The 15085-nt window shown below is 49.8% G+C and overlaps 1 protein-coding gene and 1 long non-coding RNA gene across 6 annotated transcripts; one reads left to right on the top strand and one right to left on the bottom strand.

The window, feature by feature from the left end:
* Window positions 1–576: 576 nt before the first annotated feature.
* Window positions 577–5982, bottom strand: PRR14 (proline rich 14). Of its 5 annotated transcripts, none has more exons than XM_059881379.1 (12): window positions 5441–5483; window positions 4541–4612; window positions 4248–4416; window positions 3551–3672; window positions 3287–3476; window positions 2958–3001; window positions 2647–2756; window positions 1769–2357; window positions 1562–1631; window positions 1387–1478; window positions 1056–1127; window positions 577–965 (listed from the first exon to the last, which is right to left on the bottom strand). In XM_059881379.1, the coding sequence occupies exons 2-12, from the start codon at window positions 4561–4563 to the stop codon at window positions 683–685; spliced, it is 1764 nt and encodes a 587-aa protein (XP_059737362.1). In that variant the 5' UTR covers window positions 4564–4612; window positions 5441–5483; the 3' UTR covers window positions 577–682.
* LOC132343862 (uncharacterized) lies at window positions 5479–13882 on the top strand. The gene is made up of 2 exons (XR_009492862.1): window positions 5479–5565; window positions 13643–13882. It is a non-coding gene; the product is annotated as an uncharacterized lncRNA (long non-coding RNA).
* The last annotated feature ends 1203 nt before the right edge of the window (window positions 13883–15085 follow it).

The following is a 15085-nucleotide window of genomic DNA, read 5'->3' as shown; positions in this document are numbered from 1 at the left end:
GCTTTTTCATGTATAAAATGGGTATAATTCTTTAGGGCTATTTGTAGGTCAAGTACCTATGACAGGTTGTTGTAGGTGTTTACTTATAGCTGATTATTATTAGTTCTTGAATCCAACAACAGATTCTTGGCCTGTGTGTTAGAAGGAACTCAGGGCTATCTAGAACAGGGCTTTAGTCCACTCTAGGACTTTCAGCCTCTTCCTTTTTTTTTTTTTTTTTTTTGCTGTGCCACGCAGTGTGCAGGCTCTTAGTCCTCCAACCAGGAATGGAACCTGCAGCCCCTGCAATGGAAACATGGAATGCTAACCCCTAGACCACCAGGGCATTCCCTCAGTCCCTGACCAGGGTCCAGAGTCACAATATCTTCTGGAGCAGATTCAGAAGTATCCCTCTGCATAGGAAAATTCTCAATCCAAGAAGGTATCTCCAATGACCATTCCTCTACCCCATTCCCTATATCCCACTTCATGGTCTTTCCTGGTACCACCCTCATTTCCCAGTTTTACAGGCCAAAGTAGAAACATCAGCCAGTACTGGCAGTGAATCTCAAACTCTGCTAGAGACATACAGAAGAATCAGAAACATATCGAAAACTTTACTAGAAATATAGAGAAAAAATTATAACTGCCTCAGAGACTTCCCCCCACCCCCTCAGGACGCATGGACAGACAAATGGAGCTTCTAAGTCCGATGGGGCTGATCTTGATCCCCTTCCTCCTCCTCCTCCAGGAGTGAGGCGTCCAGCTCCTGGAGTCGCTGCTGCAGCAGGGGTTCTACATCTGGGCTGGGGGCCAGACTGGGAGGAAGGGTCCTGCCAGCTGTAGCCCGGGCCCCTCGAGATGGCCGCCGGGATCGAGGAAGACTGCTGTCCCGAAATTCTACAGTCCGCCGGAGCTTCCTTGAGCTGGTGAAAATCAGAGTCCCATTGCGCTCCCGGGGTTCCTCAAAGATGGTCTCAAAGGTCCTGGACCAGGCAGGGAGGAGTCCAGGTTACCAGCATGCCCCCTGATTCCAGTTTTCCCTCTGTCACCCCTAAGCCTTCAAAGTTTCTCACCTCCTGGTTGTGGGTGACTGGTAATTCTTGTTGGTGTAAATTTCTTCCAAGCTGAACTCCTTCTTGTTCAACCTACGAGCCAAGAGCAGACGTCACTGAGAAACCTGGGGCTAGTGGGCCTGGAGAAGGGATAAATAAGGCCTGGTCTATATTTCAGTTTCTTGGATCTGTCAGGAGCCAGGAGTGCTGCCTGAGGCAGACAGATGGTTCTATATGCAAACCACGTCCAGAACAAATGGAGTCCTCCAAGCTTGACTGAGAGGAAGCAGAGCCACACTCAGGGGACCTGAGCCTACACCTGCTTCAGATCCATGCACGACAAGCTTCTCACCTGACTGGCCGAGGCAGCCCCATTGGTGTGAGGTTTATTTGAGAACGGGCCGGTGTCCTGCGTATTCTGAATCGAGAAACCTTCCCGATGGTCTGCAGAGATGGGGCAGAGGGTAAAAAGTGCAGCGTGGACTCAGGCTCCCACTTGTCTCCTCCCCGTTCACCTGTACCCCTACCTTGGTCTCGGAATCTGGAAGCACCTGGTCTTCTGGGGCCCTTGGCTCCTTTCTCTTGGTTGAGCTCAACCTGTAGAGAAGGTCAAGGCTCAGAGCCAAACAGCATTCCCAGCTGCCTCCCCCTCTCCTGCCCACTGGATACTAGGGTAGGAGGCTGGGCCCCCTCCTGTGGCCAGAGCTTTAAGGAGGGTTTATCAAGAGCACTACCTGGGTTCTGCAGGTTCAGAGAAGGAAGAGGTGGATGCAGTAGACGAACAAGATGTGACGAGGGGAGGAGAGGCTCCCACTCCTCCAAGAGGGAAGACCTCTTTCCGGAGACAGGGCCGAGGGGGTGGTGGGGCTTTGGCCATCTCTCCACCACCCACCGTGTGCCGCCGAGGCCGTGGCCGGCTTGAGGGGGCTGGAACAGGGGGCCAGCTGCAGGGATCTGGGCCAGGGGGCCCCAGGTCAGGGCAGGAGTGGCTTCGGCCCAGAGAGGGCTTAGTGAGAGTTGCTGAGGGGTTCTGGTCTTGGGCCCGCCATTGGCGGATAGGGGGCCGGGGACTGACTGTCACAGTGCCCTCAGAAGCCCCGGGCTGCCCGGCCTCTGAGATGGCAATCTTCAACTCCAACTTCATGGGGGGTGATGGGGGTGGGGGCCGCGGGGCTTTGTTGGGTGTGAGGAAGATGTCAGCAAAGCTCTCCAGCTTGGAGCGGACGGAATGGAAGAGGGGGGCCAAGCCCCAGGGACTGAGGCGGGGGCGTAAAAGGCTGGACGGCGGTGGGGTCGATGGGGGCTCCAGAACAGGATCTGGGGCTGAGGAAAGGAGAGGGTCAGGTGCATATTCTGACCTGTCTAAGCCCCACTTAGGAACCTTAGTCCCTCCCCCAAACACTAACCTTTGCCCACTGAGGAATAAGCCCAGCCCTAAAATACCAAGGCTTAAATTCAGAAGTTCAGACGTCTCTGAACTCTAAACTCCATCTTCACACACCAAGCTCCACCCTGAGAGGGAGTTAAGCCCCATCCCCACCTCTGCATCTGACACTTCTAAGCTCAGCTAGAATTTTCCAGAACCCTCCTTCTCATCCATCTGAGTCCTTACCTGGTGGTGGGCTCGCCAGAGGGTTTGCAGACAGGGCAGATGGACGGGATGGGGCTGGCAGGTCCCTGGACGGAGGCTTTGGCTGGTGAACCATCACCTTGGGCTCAGCTCTGGGGTGAAGGCGCAAGTTAAAGGCAGAGGAACCTTTCACATTCAGATCCCACCTGAGCCAGGACCTCCCCTGTCCCTTAATGCTTCTGAAGGTGCTGCAAGGAAGCACTGGACATGTAAAGTCTGATGCCCCTAGCTTTGGCTGCCTGGATAAGAGCTGCCACCTACACGTCTTCATAATCCCTTCCCAGCCCTCTCACCTTCTCGCTGGGATGATGAAGTTGGGAGCCTCATCAGCAAAGCCCTGGATATAAACAGGGGGTGTTTATGGGGAGGCAGGGAAGCCCCCTGTGGCCTCCGTAGCTCCCCTATCCCAACTCTGTCAGTCTCCAGATGCCTGCCTGGGTTCATGCTAAAGACTTTTTCATATAGGTCTTTGTTCAGGCAATGTCTTCCAATCTAAAATGCCATCCTCCTTTCTCTGAGCAAAATCCACCCCAGACATAGTCCTCCCACAACTTTCTTCTATGCCCAGTGACATGCCTGCCCCCAACTGAACCCCTGACATCTTTCCCTGAAGTTCCCATACCTCAGCTCGGGGTCTGGAGCTGGCAATGTCCTGCAGCATCACCACCAGGGTGGGCTGGTGCACCTGGTCCACCTTTTGTGAAGGCCCCTCGTCTGGGCCAGGTGTTGTCCTTGATTGCCGCCTTGGGGTGGAAGGGGGCCGACGGATACGGCTCAAGGGCTCTCGACATAGGTGCAATGGGTCGGGAGGCCTAGAGAGGGAACGGGAAGATGAGTGGGGCTCAGCTGTGTTCCCAGCTCCTCCCCCCCATTCTGCCATTCTCACCTGGCTTGTGGGGACCACATGGCCTGCCGGGGTGGTGAGGCAGGCGGCTGGCTGCGAACAGAATCCCGATGGTTGCTGTGGTGTCGTGGGGTGGAACTCTCTTCTTGGGGCTCCAGGGGGACCTCAGAGAGGAGGAGATGTCAAGAGGAAGGTGACAGAATGAAGCTGGACCAAAAAGGGCCTCCCTATGCCTAACAGTGCCCTATGCCATCAAGATGACAGAAATAGTGGCTAGAATTCATTTGCAATCCCCAAAGAAGAGGTCAGTTATGGCCCGAGCTACTTGGTATGGGGCCTGGGTAATGTCACCCAGGCTATTTGCATAAATGAAAAGGACAGGGTGACCTGGAGTGAGTCATTGCCTAGTTGGGGCCTCAGTTTTTCTAATCTGTGCAATGGAGCCAAAGACCTCAGCCTGCTTCCCAAGGATTGCCTAGAAATTGGGCTGGGAAGAAAGCAGGGGAGTTTCTCACACTTAAGAATTGTGGGGATGTGGTTTTGGCACCAGAGACCTGCCCAATTCCAGGTTGGAGTAAGTGAAAGCCAAGCAAAAAAAAAAAAAAAAAGCATTAGGGAGACTGACTGATGAGTGTGAGAATGAGGTGTTTGGACCTCAGTGATCTTCACTTGACCTAGTTTGACTTTCCTACTGAGGGGACCTGATGAAGAAGGGGGCCTCTCAGTTCAAGAGGCTCACCATGCGGGCAGCCATGACATCTTCCAGGACCACGGCCAGGACCCGCCGAGAGGCTTTTTCCAAGGGCGAAGGGGCCCCGAGAGGCTGCAGTTTCGGCCGTTTTGGGCTCTTGGCTCCCCATAATGCTCCAGCATGGGGTTGGCGGCACAGACGCTGCCGGCCAGGCGTGCTGAAGGATGAGAAAAGCAGAGGACGGTCGCCTAAGCCTGTTGTTGGCCCTGTGGTTTCCCCGGTACGGCCACCAGGCTCCCCGTTTCCCGGGCTCAAGACAGGCGGGCGGGGTGCGCTCTCACCTGGAGTCCCCGGGCAAGTCCATGGGGGAAGCGGCGGCTCCGGGGAGTCCCTGGGGGATCCCAGGTTCCAGCCTGGGGTAGGAGGGGAGCGGGGGAGCGGGGAGTGAGGGCCAGCCCCTCCCGTGGGGCTCCACCCTTCATGGTCCGCCCGCGGCTCCCGGTAGCCCACGGTTCGGAGCCCTGGGGCGCGTAAGGGCGCCCTCGCCTGGCTACCGGGAACGGGTGTCTCCCCTCTGCCGCCGCGGCGATCCGCGATCACCCTGTCTGAGCCGCGAGAATCTGAGTTGCAGCGGTCCCAGTTCTCCCACGGCCGAGCTTCCTGGGGCCTTTGTCCCTGCAGATTCCGCCCTGAGATCCCCGGGATCAGCTGGGATCCCAGTCCTCGGAGGCTCAGTTTCCGCCGGATCTCTTCACGGGGAGTGGCTGAGCACTCCGAAGCAATACTCGCACAAGCCGGCGGCCCTCCCTCCCACCTGATCCCCTAGACTGGATCCCCGCGGACACAATGCTCCAGCGCGGTTCCTCCAAACAGACGCCGCGCGAGTATCCTCCTCTCCCTGTGAGCTTCGGCTCCGTAAAGCTACACTCAGACAGAGGCGGCCCGAGCTTGAGCATCACGAACTCAGTCCGGATCCCCGGGGATCCACTGTCAAGCAGTTACCCCTTCACTCCAATCCCGGGAGGTCCCGCCCACAGACCCCCTCCCTCCGCCCTCCCCTGATCCCCGCCCAGTGCTCTCCCCAGCCCGGGTCCAGATGGCTCAAAAGTTTCTTTCCCTCCCTCCTCCCGCCCTCTCTCCAGCCGCTCGGTGCCCTCCCCCGCACGCCGCTCACCGCCGCCTCCCGCAGATCCCGGGTCTTCGACGGCTCCCACCTCCGGCTCCTTTAAAACTAGTCTTACCCAGCACTGCCCAACCGCCGAGGGCCTTCTTCTCGGAGCCTTTGGGCACCGCCCAATCGCCGGTCCTGGTCTTCCGGGGTGGTGAGAAACTAACTGAAGCCGCCTGGCGGCCATCATGCCTAGGGGTAAGAAGCCAATTGGGCGGTGCCGCCATTATAGTTGAACCCAGATTGTGCTGTCCTCGATTAACTTAAAGTGGACCGCACGGCGTCTTCTTTTCTGGCCGGCGAGTGGCCGAAGTCTAGGGCAAGTTTCTAGAGCTACTGAGACAACTCTGGTGAAGCTAGACTACCGCCACGTTTTTTAAGGGCATCTTCCGGTTCTTTCGTTCTTAGACCAATAAACGTGAAGTGAGTGCTAACGATATGTGAAAGTTTCCTAGAGAGGCCCCATTGAGTCGGTTTCCAGTTCCATTCTAGGTTCCTGAATCACGTTACCAGGTTGCCAGGGAAAAGTTTGGCAGGAGGTGGTCGGGGCCAGAGATTAGCGCTGGTGCCGACTCAAGCTTCTTTGCTCGCACGGTGTCCTGGAGAGCCTGGGCTGAGTCAAAGTGAGGAGGAGGCTGGGGCGTTCACTTCACCCGACTGTTATGTACCTCTTCCTACAGGAGAGGTTTCTATAGAGGACGGGTTCCCACGAGCACTCTGAAGAGGAGCCTGGCTGATGGGGTGTGTAAATAATCCTTAGCAGTAAGGGATCAGGGATCCTGCTGCTTAGAGAGGCTGCTTCGTGAAACTTTTAAACCAGGAGCCTGCTGTTGGGGGTAGGTAATGGGCTTGTACTGGCTTCTGGACTGTGAACGCGCCCCCACTGCTTTACCAAAGCCCATGCCTCCACTAGTTCTCTTTCCCTAGGATTCGCTGGTACAAACTAGTACTTATTTTTCCTGATAGAACAAAAAAGACTAAAGCCTAAAATCGGGCCTGAATGAAGATTAAGACTCGGCCCAACATAATTCTCTTCTATGGGATTGAGTAATAAGAGTAATGACCCAGAAAGGATGATGTAAAAAGACCAGCACTGGTTAGTGTTGGTGTGGGACGTGAAGACTCCCCAACTCTGTAACGAAAGACTCAACCAGATAGGTGTCCTAGGACTACAGCCACTCTCTGTAGTACAAGGCTGGCTGGGTCCTCTGGAAATCCATCATGAGACTTCTGGTGAGAATAAGCAACAACTGGTTCAACTAGAAGTGTTCTATCTTCCCCTGGAGCAGGGCTGGCTACACAGGTGCATGAGGAGGGTCCCTGCTGGTATGGCAATGCATCCAGCTCTAAGTAGAGATCCCTCTCCATCTTGGTAAATTGAGAGGCCTCCTGTAGGCTTTCACTTAAACCTGCCTGCTTAAACACAGAGGTATTTCCCAGATTGCAGGTTAATGAAACGCTTTCAAGGGCAGAGCAAACCTGATCTGAGTTTTGATTCTCTAAGTCTGCTGAAGAAGTCAATGCCAAGGGTAAAGGAAGTAGGCTAAAGAAAGGGCCTGGTTTCTGAGAATCTGGTTGGGGAGGGCTTGGCCCTCAACTCAGGCCAACAGTGATGAGCCTTCGTACCCTCACAGTCCTGCCTCACCCCTCTTTGTAACTACCCTTTCAACAACTCTTACCTTACGCACTACCTGTGTACATACCCCAGGCAAGGCCAGTGTGTGGTGATCAGTGATTAGAGGCCCCTCCCAGCCTTCAGTGGAGCAGGTGATGTGGCTGGAGATTGGCACATCCATGTATCTATTCTTCAGAATCCCTGGACCCTGTTAGACTCTGGGTCTCACATCTGCTTAACTGGTCCTGGCCTTAGTGGTCTCAACTGTAAAATGGGAACAATAAATCCTGCCATACTTGTCTCAAAATGGAATGAGAAGATCAAGTGAGAAGGCACATCTGAATGTGCCTGATAAATAAGTCTCAGGCTGCAGGTAAAAAGGATGATAAATAAACTGCCTCTTCCTTCTCACAGAGTACGCTATCCCTTCTGGTCCTCAAGCCAGCTGCTCTGCTCAGTATCTTTGTTTGCAGAAGCATCTGGCCTGAGCTCTAGATCATCCAGGGTGGATTAGGCTGGGTTGTGGCCACAGGGTGTTGAGATGAGAGAAATGCACTTAAAACCCTTTGCCAAGAACCACCCCTGTGGACTTCCCCCGTGGTCCAGTGGTTAAGAATTTGCCTGCCAATGCAGGGGACATGAGTTCGATCTCTGCTCTGTGAAGATTCCAAATACTGTGGGGCAACTAAACTCATGTGCCACAACTACTGAGCCCACTCTCTAGAGCCCGTGCTCCGCAACAAGAGAAGCCAAGGAGCCCGTTCACTGCAACTAGAGAAAGCCTGCGCACAGCAATGAAGACCCAGCACAGCCAAAAGTAATATTTAATTAAGAAACAAAAAGAACCACCTGTGAGAAGTGATAGGACACTTTGAGTTTGGGTTGTTACTCTGGTTCGCATCAACTATTCAGCAAAATTGCAATGTCTGTGTGCCATGCTGTGGCAACAGACAGGTGCCTGTCCCGAGGAGTTTGGAGTTTATATGCCTGTATATAAGATGGCCATTGGCTCCATTGCTTCCGTCAGCCTCAGTCCCCTCCACCGGGAAGTACTTAGTCCAGCCAGGTACCAGCACCAATTTCATTCCCCTAGTGAGGAGCTTTTTAGACCACCTCTGGGGGCTCTTTCACTCTGGTCAGCTACTTCCTAGAATTTTTATTTACCTGGGGAAGTTGGTCCTGCCTATGGTTTACCTCTTCTCTTCCCCACCTGCCACCACTTATAACCTTGCCTCCTTTTGTGCATGGGGAGGGTATGATAGACAGGTGTCAAGTTTGGAGGAACTGAATGGTGAAGTGAGGGGGCTTATGAGGAAGATGTCAGGGGAGGGGAGACGGGAGGACTGGAGAGAGTCGGGAAGGGGGAAGGGAAAGAAGATGTGGTACATGTTTAGAGTGGAATATTACTCAGCCATAAAAAGGAACAAAATTGAGTTATTGGTAGAGATGGGATGGCTCTAGAGTCTGTAATACAGAGTGAAGTAAGTCAGAAAGAGAAAACAAATATCATACATTAATGCATATAAGTGGAATCTAGAAAAACGGTACAGATGAACCTATTTGCTGGGTAGGAATAGAGAACACACATTTGAACATAGAGGGAAGGGGAGGGTGGGATGAATTGGGAGATTAGGCCTGACATACACACTACCATGTATAAAATAGACAGCTAGTGGGACACTGCTGTACAGCACGGGGAGCTCAGCTTGATGCTCTGGGATGACCTAGAGGGGTGACACTGGGGCTGGGTGGGAGGGGGCTCCAAGACGGAGGGGATATATGTATACATACAGCTGATTCACTTCATTGTACAGCAGAAACTAACGCAACATTGTAAAGCAGTTATCCCCAACTTAAAAAAAAAATGGGTGAAGGAAGCTGCCTATTAGTATCTGAAACAGACATATAACACTGTGACAGTTATTCATTTATTATCTCTCAGAAAAAAAATGTCACTCTTTTGGCCTGCTCTATGAAAATGGAGCTGGACCCTAGAACTACTTTTTCTTTGCCAGCTGGCATCTTACTAAGTTTTATCAGTAGAGAGCTGGTGAAACACTGCAGGAAGAAAGGGCTTTGCTTCTGGGTTCCCACTGTGCATAGCAGCCAGCAGCAACCAGTGACCAGCAACTTCCCCTGGTACACCCCGGGGTAGTTTGTAGTGGAGTGCCTCTGTGAGACACATTCCCATGAACAGTTTTCCTTGGTACCCTAGAGGGAAGATTTCCAGCAAGTTCCACCAGAGTGGCACTCCAGTGACTTCTGTGTTCTCTCCAAAAAATTCTGCATCTCCAGGCTTCCCTGGTGGCTCAGTGGTAAAGAATCTGCCCGCCAATGCAGGGGATGTGGGTTTGATCCCTCAAGGAAGATCCCACATGCTGAGGGACAGTAAAGCCCGTCCGCCACAACTCTTGAGGCTGCACACCCTAGAGCCCCGGCTCTGCAACAAGAGAAACCACCAGGATGAGAAACCAGCACCCTACAACAAGAGAGCGGTTCCTAGTCACTGCAACTAGAGAAAGCTGGCATGCAGCAGTGAAGACCCAATGCAGCCATAGATAGATAAATACTTTTCAAAATCCTGGATCTCAGCCCCTGGGAGGCCCAGATAGAGGCTCTTTCTTGGGTGCAGTATCTCCAGCTGAGGGACAATGGCTGCTCTTAACAGGATTATTTATGTATTTACTTGGCTATGTTGGGTCTTAGTTGCCATGCTTGGCTTCTCTTTAGCTGTGGTATGCCAGCTCTAAGGTGCTTGGACTCCGTAGTTGTGGTGCATGAGCTTAGTTGCTCCGCAGCAGGTGGGATCTTGGTTCCATGACCAGGATCAAACCCGAGTCCACTTCCTTGGAGGGCAGACTCTTAATCACTGAATCACCAGGGAAGCCCTAGTGGCTGCTCTCAGATCCACTCTTCCTATATTCTGTAGAATTCTCTTTACATCTTACTATCTCTAGTGGGCAGAATTGCGTCCCTCAAAAAGATATGTTCAAGAGACTTCCCTGGTGGTCCAGTGGCTAAGACTCTGAACTCCCAATGCAGGGGCCATGGCTTCAGTCCCTGGTCAGGGAACTAGATTCCACGTGCCCTAACTAAATATCCTGTGTGCTGCAACTAGAAGATCCCACGAGCTGAGATTAAGATCTAGCACTGCCAAATGACCCCTAGTTCCTTTGACTATGACCTTGTTTGGAAATAGATTCTTTGCAGATATAATCAATGAACTCATACTGGATTTGGGGCAGGGGGAGGGGCTCACTCCAATGACTGGTGTCCTTGTAAGAAGGAAATTTGAACAGAGATACACGGAAAGGAGAAGGCCATGTGAAGATACACAGAGAGACACGTAGGAAGAATGCCTTGTGGTAACAGAGACAGAGACTGGAGTGATGCATCTACAAATCCAAGGCCAGAGATTGCCAGCAAACACTGAAGCTGGGAAGAGGCAAGGAAAGATTCTACTTAGCATCTCAAAGGGCGTATGGCCCTGCTGATGCCTTGATTTCAGAATTCTAGTCTCCAGAATAGGTTTGTGTTGTCTTTTTAAAATTGTATTTATTTATTTTTAGTTTTGGCTGCACTGGGTCTTCATTGCTGCCCACAGGCTTTATCTAGTTGTGGAGAGTGGGGGCTAGTCTTTAGTTGTGATGCGAGAGCTTCTCATTGCAGTGACTTTTCTTGTTGGGGAGCACGGGCTCTAGAGCACACAGGCTTCAGTAGTTATGGCACACAGGCTTAGTTGCCCCATAGCATGTGGAATCTTTCTGGACCAGGGATCGAACCCATGTCCCCTGCATTGGCAGGCAGATTCTTAACCACTGAACCAGCAGGAAAGTCCTTGTGTTGTCTTAAGGCACTCAGTTTGTGGTAATTTGTCATGGCAGCCCTAGGAAACTAATATATAATCCAATCCCTCATTTCTCTAACTCCCTTTTATAGTTGGGGCTTCCCTTGTGGCTCAGCTGGTAAAGAATCCATCTGCAACGCAGGAGACCTGGGTTCACTCCATCCATAGACTGGGAAGATCCCTGGAGAAAGGAAAGACTACCCATTTCAGTATTCTGGCCTAGAGAATTCCATGGACTATAACAGTCCATGGGGTCGCAAAGAGTCAGACATGACTGAGTGACTTTCACTTCACTTTTATAGTTGATTTTCTTTCTCTCTCTCTTTTTTTTTTTTTTTTGCCCCTTTGGCTGTGTAGAATCTCAGTTCCCTGACCAGGGATTGAACCTGGGCCACAGCAGTGAAAGCCCAGAATCCTAACCACTAGGCAACCAAGGAATTCCTGATAATTAATTCGTCCTTGTTGAAATTGCGGTGTGGATTCTCTCTCCCAGTTGCACCCAGACTTGCACCATCACCAACAGAAATACCAGTGTTTTTGTACTAAAGAAAATGGAATATATGAATCTTGAAAGTTCCTACTGCAATTAATATGAAAATATTTCAGAGAGAGTAGGCCATTTTTGAGAGAGGTTTAAAATCTTTATTGCGGACATATTCCTTAAAGGCATTTTGAATACTCCTATCACACCTGAAAAAGAATAAAAAATGAGAACAGATGGTGCCTGTGAGGAAGCTGACTCAACCAAAGTGGAGGATGTTGTGCTGGACAGCTGCCCTGTTGTCTCAAAGCCATTCCTGGCCTTCTGTGGTTTCAGGTGACGGCCAGCTCTAGACAACACTCAGAATACAAGTTTAGAAATGGGTGCACCTAATATTATAGGTGGGAAGGAAGAGAGATAATGGTATCAGTAGCGGTGCTGGGGCAGGGAGGTCCATGACACACAGAAAACACATTCACAGGGACTTCCTTGGTGGTGCAGTAGCTAAGATTCCATGCTCCCAATGCAGGGGGCCTGGGTTCATTCCTTGGTCAGGGAACTAGGTCCCATATGGTGCAGCTAAGAGTTTGCATGCCAAAATGAAGATCAAAGGCCACAACTAACACCCAGCACTGCCAAATAAATAAATAAATATTGAAAAAAAAGAAAACCACACTCATATGCCAAGACCTTTGTCCTAGAGAAAGAGGCCTAGGTGAAGGAGGCAAGGTCCCAGGCTGGTCAAGAAGGCTCTAAATATGGGATGACATGTCTTTATTTGTTCAACACATTTTTAAAATGCCAACCACATGCCAGACACAAAAGAATACTATGGCAAGCAAGACAATGAGAGTCCTTGTCCACAGAGAGACAAGCAAACAGAATGGTGCATAGTGACATAAATGCTAAACTCAGCTTATATACAGATTCCCCAAAAGGACATAAGCAGAGCTAGAGAAATTCTCAGAAAAAGTGATGAATCATCTAAGAACTGAAGGAAAAGGGTTTGGGGGAAGGAGAAGATTGTGCATCAGTCAGTACAACTGTGCAAAGGAGCAGAGGATAAAACTCAGGAGGCTGCAGATAATTTTTGAGTGTCAGCCTTCCATAACTAATCCACACGGGCTTCCCTGGCAGTCCAGTGGTTAAGAATCTGCCTACCAATGCTGGGGACACAGGTTTGATCCCTGGTCCAGGAAGATCCCACATGCTGAGGAGTAACTAAGCCCATGTGCCACAACTAATGAACCCAAGTTCTAAAGCCCGAGCTCTGCAACAAGAGAAGCCAATGCAATGAGAAGCCTGTGCACCACAATAAACCTCATAACCCTTGCTCATGGCAACTGGAGAAAGTCTGCATAGGGCAATGAAGAAGCAACACAGCCAAAAATAGCATAAATAAATCTTTAAAAAATATAAATGTATAAAAAATGTCTTAAAAAGAACTAATGCACACCTTTTAGAATAAATGTGTTGAATATATGCTCCTTTTACTATGACGAAATAAATGAGTAGAGAAATAACCCATCTACAATCCTATTTTCTGAAAATCACTAACCCTTAATACAATTTAAAGGACAAAGTCATTAACTTAAAAATACGTATCCAGTGGTAACCTGTACGTACCTTAGAATAAAAATTACAGCTATAGGCAACAATGAGTGAATTTTGAAGCAAAAGAAGGCAGATGTTAAAATGTGTGTGTGTGTGTGTGTGTGTACAAAATGATTCCATTTGTATTATGTTCAAAAAGAGGCAAAACTAATCTGTAATGTTAGAAATTGGACTAGTGGTTATCTTTGGGAAGAGTGGTGACTAGAAGGTGCATAAGAGGTTTCTAGGAAATGCTTTGGTTTCTTGATCTGGATACTGGTTGTGTGGGTGTGTTCATTTTATGAAAATTCATTCAGCTTACACTTAAGATTTGTGCACCTTTGTGTATATTATGCTTTAAATTAAAAAAAATGTATATCTCAATATGTAAATGCTTGGGTAAGGCTTTGCCAAAGGATTTAGTGAAGTGTTCATATAGAAATATGCTTGCACCTACACAAAAGGCTTCCCTGCTGGCTCAGATGGTGAAGAATCTGCCTGCAATGCGGGAAAACCTGGGTTCAATCCCTGGGTTGGGAAGATCCCCTGGAGGAAGGATGGCGACCCACTCCAGTATTCTTGCCTGGAGAATTCCACAGACAGAGGAGCCTGGTGGGCTACAGTCCATGGGGTTGCAAAGGGTCAGACATGACTGTGTGACTAACACTTCACATATAGGATTTTTTGTTTAACTTTTTTAATTTTTAAAAATTAAAAAAAATGTTATTTATTTATTTAGGCTATGCTGAGTGGCTTGCAAGATCTTAGTTCCCCAACAAGGGATTGAACCAACGCCCTCGGCAGTGAAAGTCCTAACCACTGGACTGCTAAGGAATTCCCTAGAATTTCTATGAACACAGCAGCTACAAAGCCTTTGACTGTGTGGATCACAATAAACTGTGGAAACTTCTGAAAGAGGTGGGAATACCAGACCACCTGACCTGCCTCTTGAGAAATCTGTATGCAGGTCAGGAAGCAACAGTTAGAACTGGACATGGAACAACAGACTGGCTCCAAATAGGAAAAGGAGTACGTCAAGGCTGTATATTGTCACCCTGCTTATTTAACTTATATGCAGAGTACATTACCCACTCCAGTGTTCTTGCCTGGAGAATCCCACGGATGGAGGAGCCTGGTGGGCTGCCATCTATAGGGTAGCACAAAGTCAGACACGACTGACGTGACTTAGCAGCAGCAGCAAAGTACATTATGAGAAATGCTGGGCTGGATGAAGCACAAGCTGGAATCAAGATTGCCAGGAGAAATAACAATAACTTCAGATATGCAGATGATACCACCCTTATGGCAGAAAGTGAAGAGGAACTAAAGAGCCTCTTGATGAAAGTGAAAGAGGAGAGTGAAAATGTTGACTTAAAGCTCAACATTCAGAAAACTAAGATCATGGCATCTGGTCCCATCACTTCATGGCAAATAGATGGGGAAACAGTGGAAACAGTGGCTGACTTTATTTTCTTGGTCTCCAAAATCACTGCAGATAGTGACTGCAGCCATGAAATGAAAAGACGCTTACTCCTTGGAAGGAAAGTTATGACCAACCTAGACAGCATATTAAAAAGCAGACACATTACTTTGCCAACAAAGGTCCCTCTAGTCAAAGCTGTGGTTTCCCCAGTAGTCATGTATGGATGTGAGAGTTGGACTGTAAAGATAGCTGAGTGCCAAAGAATTGATGCCTTTGAACTGTGGAGTTGGAGAACACTCTTGAGAGTTCCTTGAACTGCAAGGAGACCCAAACAGTCCATCCTAAAGGAGATCAGTCCTGAGTGTTCATTGGAAGGACTGATGTTGAAGCTGAAACTCCAATACTTTGGCCACCTGATGCAAAGAGCTGATTCATTGGAAAAGACCCTGATGCTGGGAAAGATTGAAGGCAGGAGGAGAAGGGGACGACAGAGGATGAGATGGTTGGATGGCATCACCGACTCAATGGACATGAGTTTGGGTAAACTCTGGGAGTAGGTGATGGACAGGGAGGCCTGGCATGCTGAGGTCCATGGAGTCGCAAAGAGTTGGACACGACTGAGTGACTGAACTGAACTGAACTGAGCAGCTACAAACTCAGGCTGTCACAGATGGGTTGTGTTGCTGATTCAAATTCAAGTGTAGCCATTTATGCAGTGATTTTCCAAAATGGCAAACAATTCTCAGCAAAATTCCAAAC

Source organism: Bos taurus, chromosome 25 (genome assembly GCF_002263795.3).
Source record: "Bos taurus isolate L1 Dominette 01449 registration number 42190680 breed Hereford chromosome 25, ARS-UCD2.0, whole genome shotgun sequence".
NCBI classification, from domain to species: Eukaryota; Metazoa; Chordata; class Mammalia; order Artiodactyla; family Bovidae; genus Bos; species Bos taurus.
This window is presented reverse-complemented; position numbering and strand designations above follow the sequence as displayed.

Coding starts and splice junctions, on each gene's coding strand:
- PRR14 (XM_005224921.5), bottom strand. CDS start 5,594: ATGGCGGCACCGCCCAATTGGCTTCTTACCCCTAGGCATGATGGCCGC. Junction 4,417..5,373: donor GGGATCTGCGGGAGGCGGCG/GTGAGCGGCGTG, acceptor CTCATCCTTCAG/CACGCCTGGCCGGCAGCGTC. Junction 1,632..1,768: donor TCTGAACCTGCAGAACCCAG/GTAGTGCTCTTG, acceptor CCTTCTCTACAG/GTTGAGCTCAACCAAGAGAA.